The sequence below is a fragment of the Castor canadensis genome, chromosome 11 (assembly GCF_047511655.1).
Source record: "Castor canadensis chromosome 11, mCasCan1.hap1v2, whole genome shotgun sequence".
In the NCBI taxonomy this organism is placed as follows: domain Eukaryota; kingdom Metazoa; phylum Chordata; class Mammalia; order Rodentia; family Castoridae; genus Castor; species Castor canadensis.
In genome coordinates, this window is record NC_133396.1 from 117,995,066 (window position 1) to 118,011,331 (window position 16,266).

General features: G+C 35.4%; 1 protein-coding gene across 1 annotated transcript in view; it reads left to right on the forward strand.

The window, feature by feature from the left end:
• Positions 1-16,266, forward strand: part of Ush2a (usherin) — a 759,580-nt gene that overhangs the window by 308,358 nt on the left and 434,956 nt on the right. The window contains exon 22 of the mRNA XM_074048325.1: positions 5,145-5,275. Coding sequence (XP_073904426.1) covers positions 5,145-5,275 — 131 coding nt within the window. The remainder of the gene's footprint in view (positions 1-5,144; positions 5,276-16,266) is intronic.

The following is a 16,266-nucleotide window of genomic DNA, read 5'->3' on the forward strand; positions in this document are numbered from 1 at the left end:
AAATTTTAGCTCAGAGTATCCAACTTTCCACAGGATAAAAATATTGCTATAAAAATACTTACACATCTTCTGAACCTATGTATTTAGAAGGGATTTATTCCCAGGATTGAGATGGCGAAATCAAAAAGTATGCATATGTTTAGAAGATATGTGAATAACTTAGTAAATACTGCTTCCTAGTTTTTTGAACTCATTATAATAATTCACTCTATGCTAGATGCTTATGAAAGTTACATGTATATCTTTTAATATAATCATTATTTTATTATTTAGTTAATATTCTATATTATACATCATTACATGTTATATATATATGCTTAGTGATACTGCATTTGATTTTTCATTTCTTGATCACTAACAATCTTAACCAGCTTTTTCTTGTTTATTCTGACTATGTTATTACCAAAAATAATATTGCAAATATCTTCTGCAATTTAGTTAGCTGTCTTTCTACTCTCTTACTTGTCCCTTTCATTAGACAAAAGTTGGTATTGTAATATTAGATTTTTCACTTATAATATAATTTTGCCTCTATATTTGCTCTTTGCTGGTGGAGATGTAGCTCGGTGTAGAGGGGTTTTCAAGCATGGGCAAGGTCTTGGGTTCAATCCCTGGCGCGGCAAACAGAACAACACCACAACAAAATAAAGCAACTTTTGTCTATTTGTAGCCTTGCATGTATATTGTTTTTATAAATAAAAATCTTAAAGTTTCAAACTCATTTACATGAAAGTTAAATAATTCCCTGCAGAACTTGGATGTTCAGACTGTTAGGCCGTGGATGTATGTCTATTTTATACATCTATGTATCCCACTAGCCTAGAATAGTGGCTGTATGAACTATGGTTCCTTAAATATTTCTTGAATGAGTGAAGATATATAGAGATACAAGAGAGGCTCTGCTATTTCTTTAAACTCTGGAAACAAAACCCTGAACTTCAGAATATATCATCTCTGTTTAACTTTTAAAAAAAAGACAAAATATAAATATCGGTAAGTGGGAAATGTGTATTTTTTTTCTTTTCTACTCATTTTAGTCCTTGTTGTTGCTTCATGTAAATATTTAAAGCAAAAAACTGGCTGTGGTCCACAAGTCTTCTTATTCTTGGGCTCGAGATGAAAACACATTTGTCCTTTTCTTTTCTTTTTCTTTTTCTTTTTTTTATTTGATGGTAATGGGGTTTGAACTCAGGGCCTGACAATGAAAACATTTGTGAGGCAGAAGAGATATCAGAGAAAGTTAAACTCAGCCATATTCAAACCTCTTGCTCTCCTGGGGTCCAGCATATCTGTTTTCATTCTTTTAGCTAACACAGGTCACACAGCTGATCCTAAGTCAGTAGATGGGAATGTATACATATATAACCTTCTTATGGGAAAAGAGGGTGTTAATAATTTGAAATACTTATAATTTTATCATTCTGCCTCATGGCAAATTCAGTAACATTTTTGTTAAAGTATTTTATGCATTAATCAAAAGATTGTTATGTTTTTAAGTAAATTCATTTGTGAATTACTGCATTTAAAGGATTACATGATATAATCATTCGGCTTAAGATAGGCTTTTTCTATGTCTATAGCAATAATTAACTAATTGTCAAGAGCAAGTTTCAATAGCTATGTGCATTTTCAATTTCCCCACAGAGCTCATGCAAAGGAAAATCATTTGTTATTCATCTTGGTTAAGTGAAAGGAAAAATGGGAGATTGAACTATTGGAAAAAGCTGAAAGAAGTCCATCTGACAATATCAAGTCAAATTTCCCTCTCCTAGGCTAAATCTTCCCTTCTCAAACAAACTTTCAATGATCTGTATACAGCTTTATATATTATTTGGGCTAAAAGTGCATTTCTTTGTTATATAGGACTTGGAAATTAAATGTTGTGTTTTTGAAAACAAATGTATTTGCATATTACTTGAATAGCATATAATAGTTGAATTATTCCCAAGTGCAACCTGGATAAATACTCCTGTAATTCTTCCTCTGATTTATTTTCATTAACCAGATATCCCCTGAGTTAAAGATGAGTCAATGTATTCTCCAATTGAGCAATTGTTGATATTTCCCTTACTCAAATCCTTGCTTTTACTGCTACTGAGATGACTTCCAACACACTAGTAAAGAGTTTTGCTGCCTTTTTGTCCCAAATTATAGCTATTTTAATGAAATAACCTTGAGCTGTTTAATTTGAAACCATTCATTTTAATTACAGTATATGATACCAAATATAAAATTAAAAAATATGACAAAAAAGATAACTGTCTTCTATTTCCTTTTTCTATCAGATTTTCCTAATGAGTGCTCCTTACCACTTGCTCTGGTCCCTTCCTTCAGCCTTTATCACCCAGCAGTTTGGACTGTAGCCATTCTAGTCAACTGAAAAAGACTGTCATTACCAGCTCCATGAACTTTTCTTAATTATTCTTGTTGTATGGGAAGTGTTTACACAGTTAACTAACCTTGCCTTCTTAATGTTCTCTTCTGTTTCATAATATAATACTGACTATTCTCATTGTACCATTCCTTTCACATTTTCTTTTTCCTAAATGTGGGCATTTCCCCACAACGTTCTTTTCCTTTCTCTGCATTCTCTCTTCAAGACATGCCAGTTGCTTGTCTGTTTTCCTTATCTCATCTTCTCTTCAGAGATTCAGTTTCTTGTTTCCAAACAGTGTTCCATATCATTAATATATGCATAATGCCAAAATTAAACATCTCCTTTTTGACATTTCTTTCCCTTGATAATGTTTTCTTTCAGTGAGTGGTGGAAGCATGGCCCCACACTGTCACCTCACATATTTTAATGAGTCTCTTCTGAAATTCAGTGTCCATTCTTTCAGTTTATTTAGTTATTTGTCCATCTGTAGTTAAAATCATCGTTTTTTCGCCAAACACAGCAATCTCCTAACTTTTTTCTCTGCAGATAAGTTATTTACATTTCCATACATTCCACCATTAGTTTGGCTGTCATAAAATCCTGACTTTGAGCATCCTATTCCTGCCCTCCACTCAATTTTTAACAATTTTTTTTCTTACCTATAAAATTAAATTCATATCAATGGCTGAGCCTTTGTCAGTCCACTAGTTAGAGGAGATGGGACCAATGAGGCTAGCATGGGAGTTCAAATGAGGTTGACTAGTGATTTGTTGGGACAAACTCTCTTTTGTGGAATGAAAGAGGGGCCAGGAAGGACCAGTACTCTAACAGCAAGAACATCATATCCAAGCAGGTGCAAGTAAGAAAATCAGAGAGTGTGAGGCAAGGAGATACGAAAATGATGATGACAAGTGTGCTGAAAGAGCCAGAAGCTTTAAAACCCAGGAGATGTAGATGTAGAGACAGGAAGGTCAGGAAAATCTTGAGTTGCCTCTTTGGAACATTTGTAGCCCATATCCTAAGCTTGTCATTTTCTCTGTAAGCCTTCCTTCATCCCTTTGGATCAAATTATATCTCAAATTATGTCTCTCCTGAAACTAAAGCAGATACTTTAAATCGACAGCGGCCAATAGGAGAAGGGTACCAGGAACTAGAGACAAGGTTAGTTCTAGAAGAATTAGCTTAGAAGGTAACACACATGCACAGGAAATCAATGCGAGTCAACTCCCTATATAGCTATCCTTATCTCAACTAGCAAAAACCCTTGGTCCTTCCTATTATTGCTTATACTCTCTCTGCAACAAAATCAGAGATAAGGGCAAAATAGTTTCTGCTTGGTAGCAAGGGGACAGGGTGGGAAGGGAGGAAGCAGGGGGAAGGGGGGAGAAATGACCCAAACATTGTATGCACATATGAATAAAATAAAACTATGTCTCTCCTATCACTTGCCACATCTCATTACAGTTTTTTTTTTACAATTGCCTTTTGTGTACACTATAACATAATGTCAGGCCCTGCTTGTTAATGTTCCTTTTTTACTGTGTACTAGAATACACAACAGCTGTTAATGTTCCATAGATGCTTATTTAAAAAATCTAAATCTTACTCCATGACTTCTGCATTCCTACATCCAGATTGATTCTAAAACATTTCCCTTTCCTCTAGTGTGCCTTTCATCTACCTCCTTTCTCTTCATCTAGAGTCTCAAAATATTAAATACACTTAAACTTTGTGTTATGCAGTGGGGGTGGAGAAAACATGGCTCCTGAAGTAGTTGCTCAATCCCCACCTATATCGGTCTTTCTGTTACCAACCCACTGAGGGGAGTTCAGTTGTTTAAAATCCTGGCTGAGTGCATTACTATTCAAATTTAAGTTCATTATTTATTCAACATTGTATTCCTGATTTTTTTTGATCCATGTATGTTCTGGATCTCTTAATTGATTCTCACAGTACAATTTGTCAGTTAATTTTATATTTCCAATGAAGCAGAAAATTCTTTGAGAACAGAGATTGTGCCATCTAGACTTTGTTGCCAGTTTCAATACATTAAGTCAAATGCCTTATGCACAGGAAGGTCTCCATACTCTGTGTTGAGTAAGTGGGTTACCCAGTGGGTTGGAAATGGTGCTATGTAATACTAGTGAAAAGGCATTTATAGGAACATTGCAAGTTGCTTCAGCTTCCTGAAATGGAAATTTCTGTGTGACACATACCTTTTATGTCCTCTATAGTGCTACTGTGTGGTATAGTGGGTCCATGGAGATCTTGAAATTTGGACTAACCATTTGGTTTCAGGAAATTATTCCTGGTGAGCTGTCATGGCAAGTCCTTTCACTTTTAGTATTTATTATGAGACTGATTCTTTCAACTTCATCAGTATTTAAACAAGGTTCCCTTTGCTTCCTTGACTATGTCAAAAATCCCTTTATTTTTATGACTCTGATAATGTTTTCACATTGATATTCTGAGTATCAATTTGGGGTTGACAATGTATCTTTTTAAAAAGGTTGATGATTTTTGTATACATTTAAGCTTCATTATATATTGATTAGCAGGAGTGTAGCTTAAGTTTCCAAGTGCTGGTTGACATTTAAAATGGATTATACTTAAACTCAAATGGCTGGGACCAACCCAGTACATTGCTACATGTAATTTCCTGACTGTATTCACTACATCACAAATAATAGTGAAAGCAAATGTACATTCATTAGGAAGAATCGACAAAATCCTAACACTGACTAGTTGATTGTGCTTGTCTCTCCAGGCATTAAGGCCAGCTTCCAAACGATGGTTCCTGAAGGTTTAATCGTCTTTGCAGTAGCTCCTGGCAGTCAGGAAGAGTATTTTGCACTTCAGTTGAAGAATGGCTGTCCTTCTTTTCATTTTGATACTCAGGTAAATTATTGATCATAACAGTTGATATTTTTGAGAACTCTGTGGATGCCAGGTATTGAGGTAAGTTCTTATGTTTTCATGGCAAGTCTTCATCAAAAATCTCATAGGGTAATAAGCAAGTATAAATATTATTGTTTCCACTTTACCAATGAAGAAAATGAAAACTATAAAAGCAGTGTGACTTGTCCACAACTAAAATAGCAGAACTAGCTTTCAAACCCATCTAGTCTTAAAATCTATGCATTTAACAACTAGCATTTCACCTTACAATGAGGATTAAAACATTTAGGTAAATTTGAGTGGATCTATTTTCATTTTCTTTGACAGAAAAAAATTATACCTTTGTTTTCCCTTCCCCTTTTATCTCTCCTTACTTCATTCATTATTTTACCAACAAATATTTAAGCATCTATCAAGTGCTACAGTGCTGCATCTTTCAGACACCCATACTTATAAAGTTAAATATGGCAGTGCTCCTGGGAAACAATCTGGAAAGTATATAGTAAAATAATCAATTTAAAATATCCATGCATGTTATGAAGGAGAAGTTTGGGATACTATGTAACACAGGAACAAAAAATTAAGGGTCTTTTTTTTTCTCTGAGTTGTCTGAGATGCAAAACAATGAGAAAAAGCTTCTTAGGACTGCCATGACAGCATGAGGTTGAGGTGAGCAGGGCAGGGGAAATGCTGATTATAGGTAAGGGAAACTCCTAGGAGTAGAGTTTCCAGGAAGAGCAAACAGCAAATGTTAAGTGCTGGAGATAGACAAGAACGTGGTATGTTCAATACATTGAGTTAAATCTGATGAGGCTAGCAAATAGAAACAAGGGAAAAAGGGGTAATTTAAAGTTAGTGGAGCAGCCAAGTCATTTATGGCCCTGTAAGCAAAAGTAAGAATTGGAATTTTTCCTGAGGGCAATGGGAAACCACTGAACAGTCATCTGAAGTTGTCTTCACTTTAATTAGACAAGCACTAGCAAGCATTTGATAGTAGGCAATGTATTGGACTTATGAGTAATTGAAGAATGAGAAAGACTCAGTAAAGACTACTTTCCATTTTCTCAGGTCTTCAACTGAAAACTGATGATTGAAGTATATCTCATACTTGTAAATAATTCTATACATTATATTCACAAAACTGGCACAACTTTCCCTCTGTATCTGAATTTCATCTAGGATCATCAACTAAGAACCCTAGGTGAGGATCACAGCTTCATGTACTCTAGAGATCCAAAGAACTTGGAGGGAGAGTCAGGGCTTATTAGACCAAGTGTGTCTTAGCATCATTCCAGGTACAAAAGGCAGGCTGAGTCCTTCCTGCTTAATGAAGCTGGAAACTAGGGATACCAGAGGCAGAAAGATTTCCCCTTGATGTCTTGACAAGGGCCTGGTAACTCCCTGGAGAGGGTATTAGAGGTCCTCAAGCCATAAGGCCTTCCAGATGCCTCCAGAAATTTCAGCTTCTTAAACAATGCTAATAGGTGGGTAGGGAGGGAGCAAAGAGATGTAGCATCACACTTAAGTAGACCCTGCTGTGTCTAAGAAATAAAACCAGCACACTCTCTTTGGGTCCCCCAGAGAAATGAGGTGAAGATGCAGCTATCACAGAAGGTAGGGCAGGTGGAAACTGAGGGGAAAATTTGGTACATTAAAGATTATCCAATTGTAGGACTGAAAATATTACTTTTTCATTTGAAAACTTTAAGAGGATTAATTAGATAGATACATTGAGCTTCAGATTGGTAGGTTGGGACATAAAGTTGAAAACATTTTTCAAAGTGCATGATAAAAATATGAAAAAAGTTAGATTCTACCAATATTATTAAGAAAAGAGTCAAAAGGAAGAATAAAAGAAAATAATAAAACATAAAATAGTAGAAACTATGATTAAGAAAGAATTGGTTACAGATTTGTTGAAAGAAATTGAGTAAGTTTTTGTTAAGGAGTAAATCCTAGTACAAGCTCTCTACCTGCCAAGCTAAGTGTTCTCTCTCTGTGTAAACACACACACCCACATTCACACGCACACTTGTTTGAACTTCTCAACGATTCTAAACATTTACAGTTTCCTTTTTATAGGTAAGAAAACTGAACCATGAATAAATTAATTTTTCCAATGTCACACAATTTTAAACTCAGGCAGTCCATCTCCAAAGACCATTAGCAATCCTACTATCCTGCTTTTCAGAGCAAAAGAAAGATGTTTCAGAAAAAAATGGTATCCATGCACCATATTGGAAGGGAATATGTTACCTAGCCATCTAACCCCAAGGAAAAAACAAGTCCAAAATACAGAAAAGAGAAGCAACTATGATATATTGTAAGAACTTCTGTAAATGTCACAATTACCCCCGTATTAACAGTAATATAATGAAAAACATATTGTATAATAAAAAAGAGAAGCAGTGATGAATAACTTAACAATATTAAGCTAAGCCTAAATATTTAATGATAGAGTGACTAGAAATTTGTCTTACAGTGTCAAATAAGAATCTCTGAAATTCTCTTGGGGATATACCCAAAAGACTGTTACTCCAGAGGCACCTGCACATCCATGTTTATTGCAGCACTATTCACAATAGCCAAGTTATGGAAACAGCCAAAATGCCCCACCACTGATGAATGGATCAAGAAAATGTGGTATCTATACACAATGGAATTTTATGCAGCCATGAAGAAGAACGAAATGTTATCATTCGCTGGTAAATGGATGGAATTGGAGAACATCATTCTGAGTGAGGTTAGCCTGGCCCAAAAGACCAAAAATCGTATGTTCTCCCTCATATGTGGACATTAGATCAAGGGCAAACACAACAAGGGGATTGGACTATGAGCACATGATAAAAGCGAGAGCACACAAGGAAGGGGTGAGGATAGGTAAGACACCTAAAAAACTAGCTAGCATTTGTTGCCCTTAACACAGAGAAGCTAAAGCAGATACCTTAAAGCAACTGAGGCCAATAGGAAAAGGGGAACAGGTACTAGAGAAAAGGTTAGATCAAAAAGAATTAACCTAGAAGGTAACACCCATGCACAGGAAATCAATGTGAGTCAATGCCCTGTATAGCTATCCTTATATCAACCAGCAAAAACCCTGTTCCTTCCTATTATTGCTTATACTCTCTCTACAACAAAATTAGAGATAAGGGCAAAATAGTTTCTGCTGGGTATTGGGGGGGAGGGGGAGGGGTGGGTGGTAAGGGAGGGGGTGGGGGCAGGGGGGAGAAATGAACCAAGCCTTGTATGCACATATGAATAATAAAAGAAAAATGAAAAAAAAAGAATCTCTGAAATTGAAGAGAAACAATGCAAGAGTAAGAAAAAAATACCACAGTGAAACAAATACCTACACATGAAATTAGTGACCAGAAGGGGAGGGAAAATTCAGTTTTAAAAGTTTTTAAAGGTATCAGATTAGTTGGGGAAGGTATTTTGGATTCATCTTTATATAAAATAATGAGCAAAATATTTTATTTTTCTAATTATTAGCAATTAATAATTAGCTTATTAGCTTATAATTCTACTAATAATTATCTTATTAGAAGCTAATTATTAGAAGCTAATTATTAATGGAATGAAAATGTTCCACAGAACATCCAAATAAAAAAGGTAGAAAAAAATACCAAATGCTAAATTGTAAAAATCAGGGGGGAAAATGAAAAGGAATGGTACAGTTAAATGGAAGAATGTCAGTGAGAAATAACCTGAATCTGATTTTCCTCCTTCAACCTATTACTACCTGGGGACATTTGAAAAGCCACATGGAGAAAAGCCTTAATCACATACACACTTATCTATAAAGCTTCAAAGTATACAACATAGGCTCATTTCACATTAATGATCTCATTTTGTTCTCAAAGTAGCCCTGTGAGCAGGGTATTGTTCTCACGCCTTCAGACCAAATGGTTTAAACAAAGTTACACAGTGGTTTAGTAATAGCTATGACCCTTGGTTTACTTTACTTATTTTGTGCAATGTTGTTAAGAATGTACTGTATGCCAGGCACAATAAGCAGTTAGGAACTAGGAACATGTAAATGAGAATTGAACAAAACACACCTCCTAAGGACACCAACCACAGGTTTTTCATCACAGAACTTTGAGTATTCAGTAAACACATACACACACATGCATGCATGCATATATACGTGGTCTAAACATATGGGATGAAGTGTTTGGAGAATTCAAATTGATGCTGCCATGTCTGACCACAGTCTCCTTCCTCTTTCTAAAGGATGTAATACTTTAAGACTACAGAATAGGAGGATGAAGGGCTCAAACAATGCTTCTCTCTACTCAGTCATGGGAGTGGCTGCCAGGAAATTCTCAGGGCCTCATCTTTTCCACCTCCTTTATGATCAGATAAACAGTCTGGTGCAAAGCTTGGAAAACATTCCTAGGGCACTGACCATCATTTCTTCTGCTTTATTCTTCTCTTTCTCCCACAAATACGGCAAATCCTCACCACTGCAGTTAACATTCCCAGCTGTCCCATCCCCACCCTGTAGAGGCAAACCCAACCTGGATACATAGTTGGTAGGTGCCAGCCAAGTTCTAATAAGATTGTGAGAGCCAGAAGTTTGGAGCTGAAGGGGGAGTACAAAGGGTTTAATGATACTGGGTAAGTGAATTTCTGTCTGGAATAATAATCTCTCTCTATAAGGCAAAAAGCTGCATGTGTTTTCAGCACAATGACAATTAACTTACTTTTTTAGAAAGTAAGGTATTGGTTGAGCAGGATTGCCCTAGGGTATATTTGAGAAAATGTAATCAGGTATAGTAAGTGCTCATGGGTCAGAATGCAATCTATGAAAAACTGACCTCAAGCTAGCAAGGGCTGTGTCCTTCCTTACCTCCAAGGAATTTGTATTTAACGCAGGTTAACTGGGCTTATTTGCTAACTGTACAATGAAGGGCCCACTTATTTTTAGGCAATTGTTGAAGCTGTCAGATGAAGGAAATTTTGAATTGACTTCTATTGTTTTCATTTGGGGGAGGAAGAATGAATACAGCTTCTTGTACAAAGTTAAAGCTTCTCCACCTTTAAAGTATAGAAGTTTGTTTTCTAGGTCTCCTGGTGGCATTAAGATTATTTATATTTTAAATTCTTTGGATATCACTTTGAACTATTTTTCTTTCCTTTTGTTTTTAAATGTGGACATTATCTAGTGAATAACTTATTGTACTCATTGCACAGGTAATTATGTGCTTAATGTCTTTGTTAGTACTGTGCAGTCCAGTGAAGACAAAATCTAGGTCTGTTTTATTCACAAATATGTCCTCAGGACCTGGCACAGTCACTGGAACAGAGAAGATGCTTAATAAATATTGTTGATACAGTGGTTGGTTAACTAATTTGAGAACAAGTGGTAAAACACTACTATTTATAATCAAATAAAATTAACATTTTTCTGTGTTAAGATTTCAGGTTTTAATAATCATATAAAAATTTAGTATTTATTTATTCTAATTTACCTGCTTGTTAGATACTTTTACTTTTATCAGAAAACAATAAGATGGTTATTTTCAAACTACTCAAAATACCCTCTGAATCCATTCAAAAACAATTAAAATTTGAACTGTGAAAAGAGTTATTTTCAGAGAATTTTAAAGTTACTATCTGGTACATAGCTTTAAAATAACTTGAGGTCACCTTGTACTTTGCTGTTTTTTAAAATATCTAAATAAACTTCAGTAATGAATCCCTTACATAACTGCAAATCCTAGGTTATAGATATACAAATTTGTTTTTCTCTTTCAACTATCCAGTGAATTCTGTTCAATAAATGTTTAGGGGGAAGGGAAAAGATTCTCCATAACACATAAAATTGGAAATATATATATTGAGGACTGAACATTTGGAATCATTGTTCAGAGACACAAAAGAAAAGTTAACTGAAAATTTAATTGCCATGTTTTTTGCTAAGGCTTCAAAATAGTTATAATCTTCTCATCCTTTATTTGGTTAATTTCAATTTTCAATATACATGATCAGATGATATGTTATTGTAATGACCCATGATTATCACCTCCATGTTCTATGCTCAGTGACATTAACAGAAGAGTCACATAACATTCTGCCTTCCCTGAGAGGGAAACTGTGAAAGCTAAATCTTCCAAATAACTCTGAAGAACATCTATTTAATGTGCCCTTATGTTTTTCCACTCAGAAAGATCAAACTGCATTATATGATACCAGAACTGACAAGAGAATTGTTCTTTTAACATTGGGGGTGCTGGTGAGGGAAGAGTCTTAAATAATCTTAAGATCATCATCAAAGAATACAATTCCACATTCCTGAAAGCACTGAAGCAAGTTTGGCCCACTGTGACTGTGCACTATATTCTTGGATTCTTCTCCAATAAACATGATTTCTGATGTAGAGCACTATTAATGCTTCAGATTGTTGCCAAACAAAATATGAAGAACCACTTACTTAGGCACCTGATCTTCAGAATGCAGCATCGTTTGTAACAATTTCAACGCTAACTAAGTACACTTTGATGAGACAGCATTTAATAAAATGCTCATTAATTTCATCATTAGCAAGGGTATGCTAAGAAGTAAGCCAGTTTCTTATGTCACGCCCAATTAGCATCCCATGCTAGTAATCCCATTAGTATTGCTGAATTCACTAATGGAAAAACTAATGGGCATGCTACTAGGGCACATTAATTGGGCACGACACCAGTTCTGGTTTTAATTATTAAACTACGTAAATGAAATGTGTGTTTCTAAAATATTAAAATGTTGAAATAGGGTTGGAAAAAATAAGAGTATGTAGAAGGAAACAGATACAAAGAAAGTCAACTCACAAAAATTCAAGGGCTAGAAAGTAAACTTGGCATTTGGTCATGTTTCTAGCTGACCAAGTAAGAAGTCTATAAAACTTGGGACACTGTCCATGGGAGAAGCATCCCACTCACACTCATGGGAAATTAAAAACTGGTTTTTTTTAACCATGGTAACATGAAATTCTGTATGTCGTGAACATTGTCAGATACATTATGAGGCCCGAGAGAAGCCAGTTAAGTGTAGGATAGACATGTTCTGTCACTGAAACTGTTAGGGAGATATCAACAGAAATGGTTGACGTAAGATATTGTGCTGGATATTATACTTTGGGCAATATAATTCTTCACATCTATTACATCAGATAATAATTAGTTTTCTCTTATGAACACCAGTAGAGTAAAGTTATTAGAGTTTGCAGGTAATTTTTGAAAAGTGTACATCTTACTCAAATTTGCTTTTAGTTTCAAATTTTTTACTGGAATATTTATTTTTGCTAAGGAAACCAACTTTTGAGTAAGAAATTTATGTTCATTTAGAAGATTTAGAGTAATTTTGTTTTTCTTTAATAGTAATAGTAAATGATGCTGGAGATAAACTGGAAATTTCTCTTACTTGGCCTGACTTGTTTATTAAGACTCAAAAAGATTACCACTGTGATAACCATAACATAGTGAAAAAGTACTAACTTTTTTCTGACTCACTAGGGTGGCAATTTGCTCTTCTCATTTTCTTTCTTTGTTAGTCTATTCTTTTGCTAATCTCTGTTCTTGGTGTCTGACATTTCCTAGGTCATATCTATCTAGGAAAGCATTTGCAGCTACATACTGTTTTCTTAGTCAGAGCACTACATGTTAGAAGAGAGACTGCAAAGCATTGTGTACTACACTTAAGTTCGATATATTAATTTCTCATTAATATTTAACGTGAATCTTATTCTTTCTTGTTAATAGTAGTTAAGTGAATGGAAGAGAAACTAATTTGCCTGATGTTTTCTAGCTTTTAGAACAAATTTTCAGTGCTATTTTGTTAGTTTCAAATGCTTCTCCTCTTTTTCATCATTCTGCCATGAAAATTAAATCCTAACAACTTAGACTACAAAACTCATTAACTTTCTTATAAATATAGGTACTCAGAGTAAAATTGCATTTGTAAAGATTTTTATTCCAAGAGTTCTTTTCAGACTTGGGCACTGTGGTGTTCAGAGACATACATCACAGGAAAGCCAAAATGATGGCTGGACATCATTAATTTTGAGTTCTGTTTGAAATGTGTGATATTGGCATAAGGATCATAATGTTGAAATTGGTAAATTGGTTTCTTTTTTTTATTCATTTATTCATATGTGCATACATTGTTTGGGACATTTCTCCCCCTACCCTCTGTCCCTCCCTCTCCCCTCCCATTCCCCCTCAGTCAGGCAGAATCTGTTCAGTCCTTATCTCTAATTTTGTTGAAGAGAAAACATAAGCAATAATAAGAAAGACAAAGCATTTTTGCTAGTTGAGATAAGAATAGCTACACAGGGAGATTCCTAGCATTGCTTCCATTTACAAATGTGTTACATGCTAAGTTGATTCATCTCTAACTGATCTTTTTTCTAGTTCTTGATCCCCTTCTCATATTGATCTCTGTTGCTTTAGAGTTTCTGTATTAGTTCCTCTGCAGTGAGGACCTCAAATACTATCATGATTTTTGGGTTTCTTGCCTATCCCCATACCTCCCATGTGTGCTCTCACCTTATCATGTGACCCAAGTCCAACAACATTGCTGCATTTGCCCTAGATCTAAAGTCCGCATATGAGCGAGAACATAGGATTTTTGGTCTTCTGAGCCCAGTTAACCTCGCTCAGAATGATGTACTCCAGTTCCATCCATTTACCTGCAAATGACGATATTTCATTCTTCTTCGTGGCTGAGTAAAATTCCATTGTGTATAGATACCACATTTTCTTAATCCATTCATCAGTAGTGGGGCATCTTGGCTGTTTCCATAACTTGGCTATTGTGAATAGTGCTGCAATAAACATGGATGTGCAGGTACCTCTGGAGTAACCTGTGTCACATTCCTTTGGGTATATCCCCAGGAGTGGGATTGCTGGATCATAGGCAGATCTATGTTTAGATTTTTAAGAAGGCTCCAAATTTTTTTCCAAAGTGGTTGCACTTGTTTGCCTTCCCACTAGCAGTATAAGAGGGTTCCTTTATCCCTGCATCCTCGCCAACACCTGTTGTTAGTTGTGTTTTTAATGATGGCTATTCTAACAGGGGTGGGGTGGAATCTTAGTGTGGTTTTGATTTGCATTTCCTTTATGGCTAGAGATGGTGAGCATTTTTTCATGTGTTTTTTGGTCATTTGAATTTCTTCTTTTGAGAAAGTTCTGTTTAGTTCAGTTGCCCATTTCTTTATTGGTTCATTGATTTTGGGGAGGGGGTTAGATTTTTGAGTTTCTTGTATATTCTGGTTATCAGTCCTTGTCTGATGTATAGTTGGCAAATATTTTCTCCCACTCTGTGGGTGGTCTTTCTGGTTAGGGACCATTTCTTTTGTTGTGCAGAAGCTTTTTACTTTTATGAAGTCCCATTTGTCTATACTTTCTACTAGTTGCTGAGCTGCTGGGGTTCTATTAAGGAAGTCCTTGTCTATACCTATTACTTCCAGAGTGTTTCCTGCTCTTTCATGTACATACTTTGGAGTTTTGGGTCTGATATTAAGGTCCTTGATCCATTTTGAGTTGATACTAGTACAGGGTGATAAACATGGATCTAGTTTCAGTTTTTTGCAGATGGTTTTTTGAAGACATTTGTTGAAGAGGCTGTCTTTTCTCCATCGTATATTTTTAGCACCTTTGTCAAAAATAAGGTGGGCATAGTTGTGTGGAGTCATATCTGGGTCCTCTATTCTGTTCCACTGGTCTTCATGTCTGTTTTTGTGCCAGTACCATGCTGTTTTTATTGCTACTGCTTTGTAATATAGTTTGAAGTCAGGTGTTGTGATACCTCCAGCATTGTTCTTTTTGCTGAGCATTGCCTTGGCTATTCACAGTCTCTTGTGTTTCCAAATGGATTTTAGGATAGATTTTTCAATCTCTGTGATGAATGTCATTAGGATTTTCGTGGGAATTGCGTTAAACATGTAGATTGCTTTTGGTAGTATAACCATTTTTACTATGTTGATTCTACCAATCCATGAGCACAGGAGATCTCTCCACCTTCTGTAGTCTTCCTCAATCTCCTTCTTCAGGGTTTTGTAGTTCTCCTTGTAGAGGTCATTCACTACCTTTGTTAAATTTACTGCTAGGTATTTGATTTTTTTTGAGGCTATTGTAAATGGAGTTATTTCCATATATTCTTTCTCAATTAGTTCGTTGTTGGTGTATAGAAAAGCTAATGATTTTTATAAGTTGATTTTGTACCCTGCCACCTTGCTATAGCTGTAAATGGTATCTAGGAGTTTTGGGGTATAGTTTTTTGGGTCTTTAAGGTATAGGATCATATCATCTGCAAATAGGGATGTTTTGACAATTTCTTTACCTATTTGTGTTCCTTCTATTTCTTCTTCTTGACTAATTGCTCTGGCTAGGAATTCCAGTACTGTGTTGAATAGAAGTGGGGATAGTGGACATCCTTGTCTTATTCCTGACTTTAGGGGAAATGGCTTCAGTTTTTCACCATTAAGTATGATGTTGGCTGTAGGTTTGTCATATATAGCCTTAACAATGTTGAGGTACTTTCCTTCTATTCCTAGTTTTCTTAGAGCTTTTATCACGAAGTGATGTTGGATCTTGTCGAAGGTTTTTTCTGCATCTATTGAGATGATCAAGTGGTTTGTTTTTGTCTTTGCTTCTGTTAATGTGGTTTATTACGTTTATTGATTTTCGTATGTTGAACCACCCCTGCATCCCTGGGATGAAATCCAACTTGGTCATGGTGAATGATCTTTCTGATGTATTGTTGGGTTCAGTTTTCCATTATTTTATTGAGTATTTTTGAATTGATGTTCATTAAGGAGATTGACCTATAGTTCTCCTTTTTGGAGGTGTCTTTGTCTGATTTTGGGATGAGTGTAATACTGGCTTCATAAAATGAGTTAGGCAGTTTTTCTTCCCTTTCTGTTTCATGGAACAGTTTAAAGAGGGTGGGAAATTGATTTCTGACAAATATACAAGAGTCTGTGAATATATTTGTATATAAGC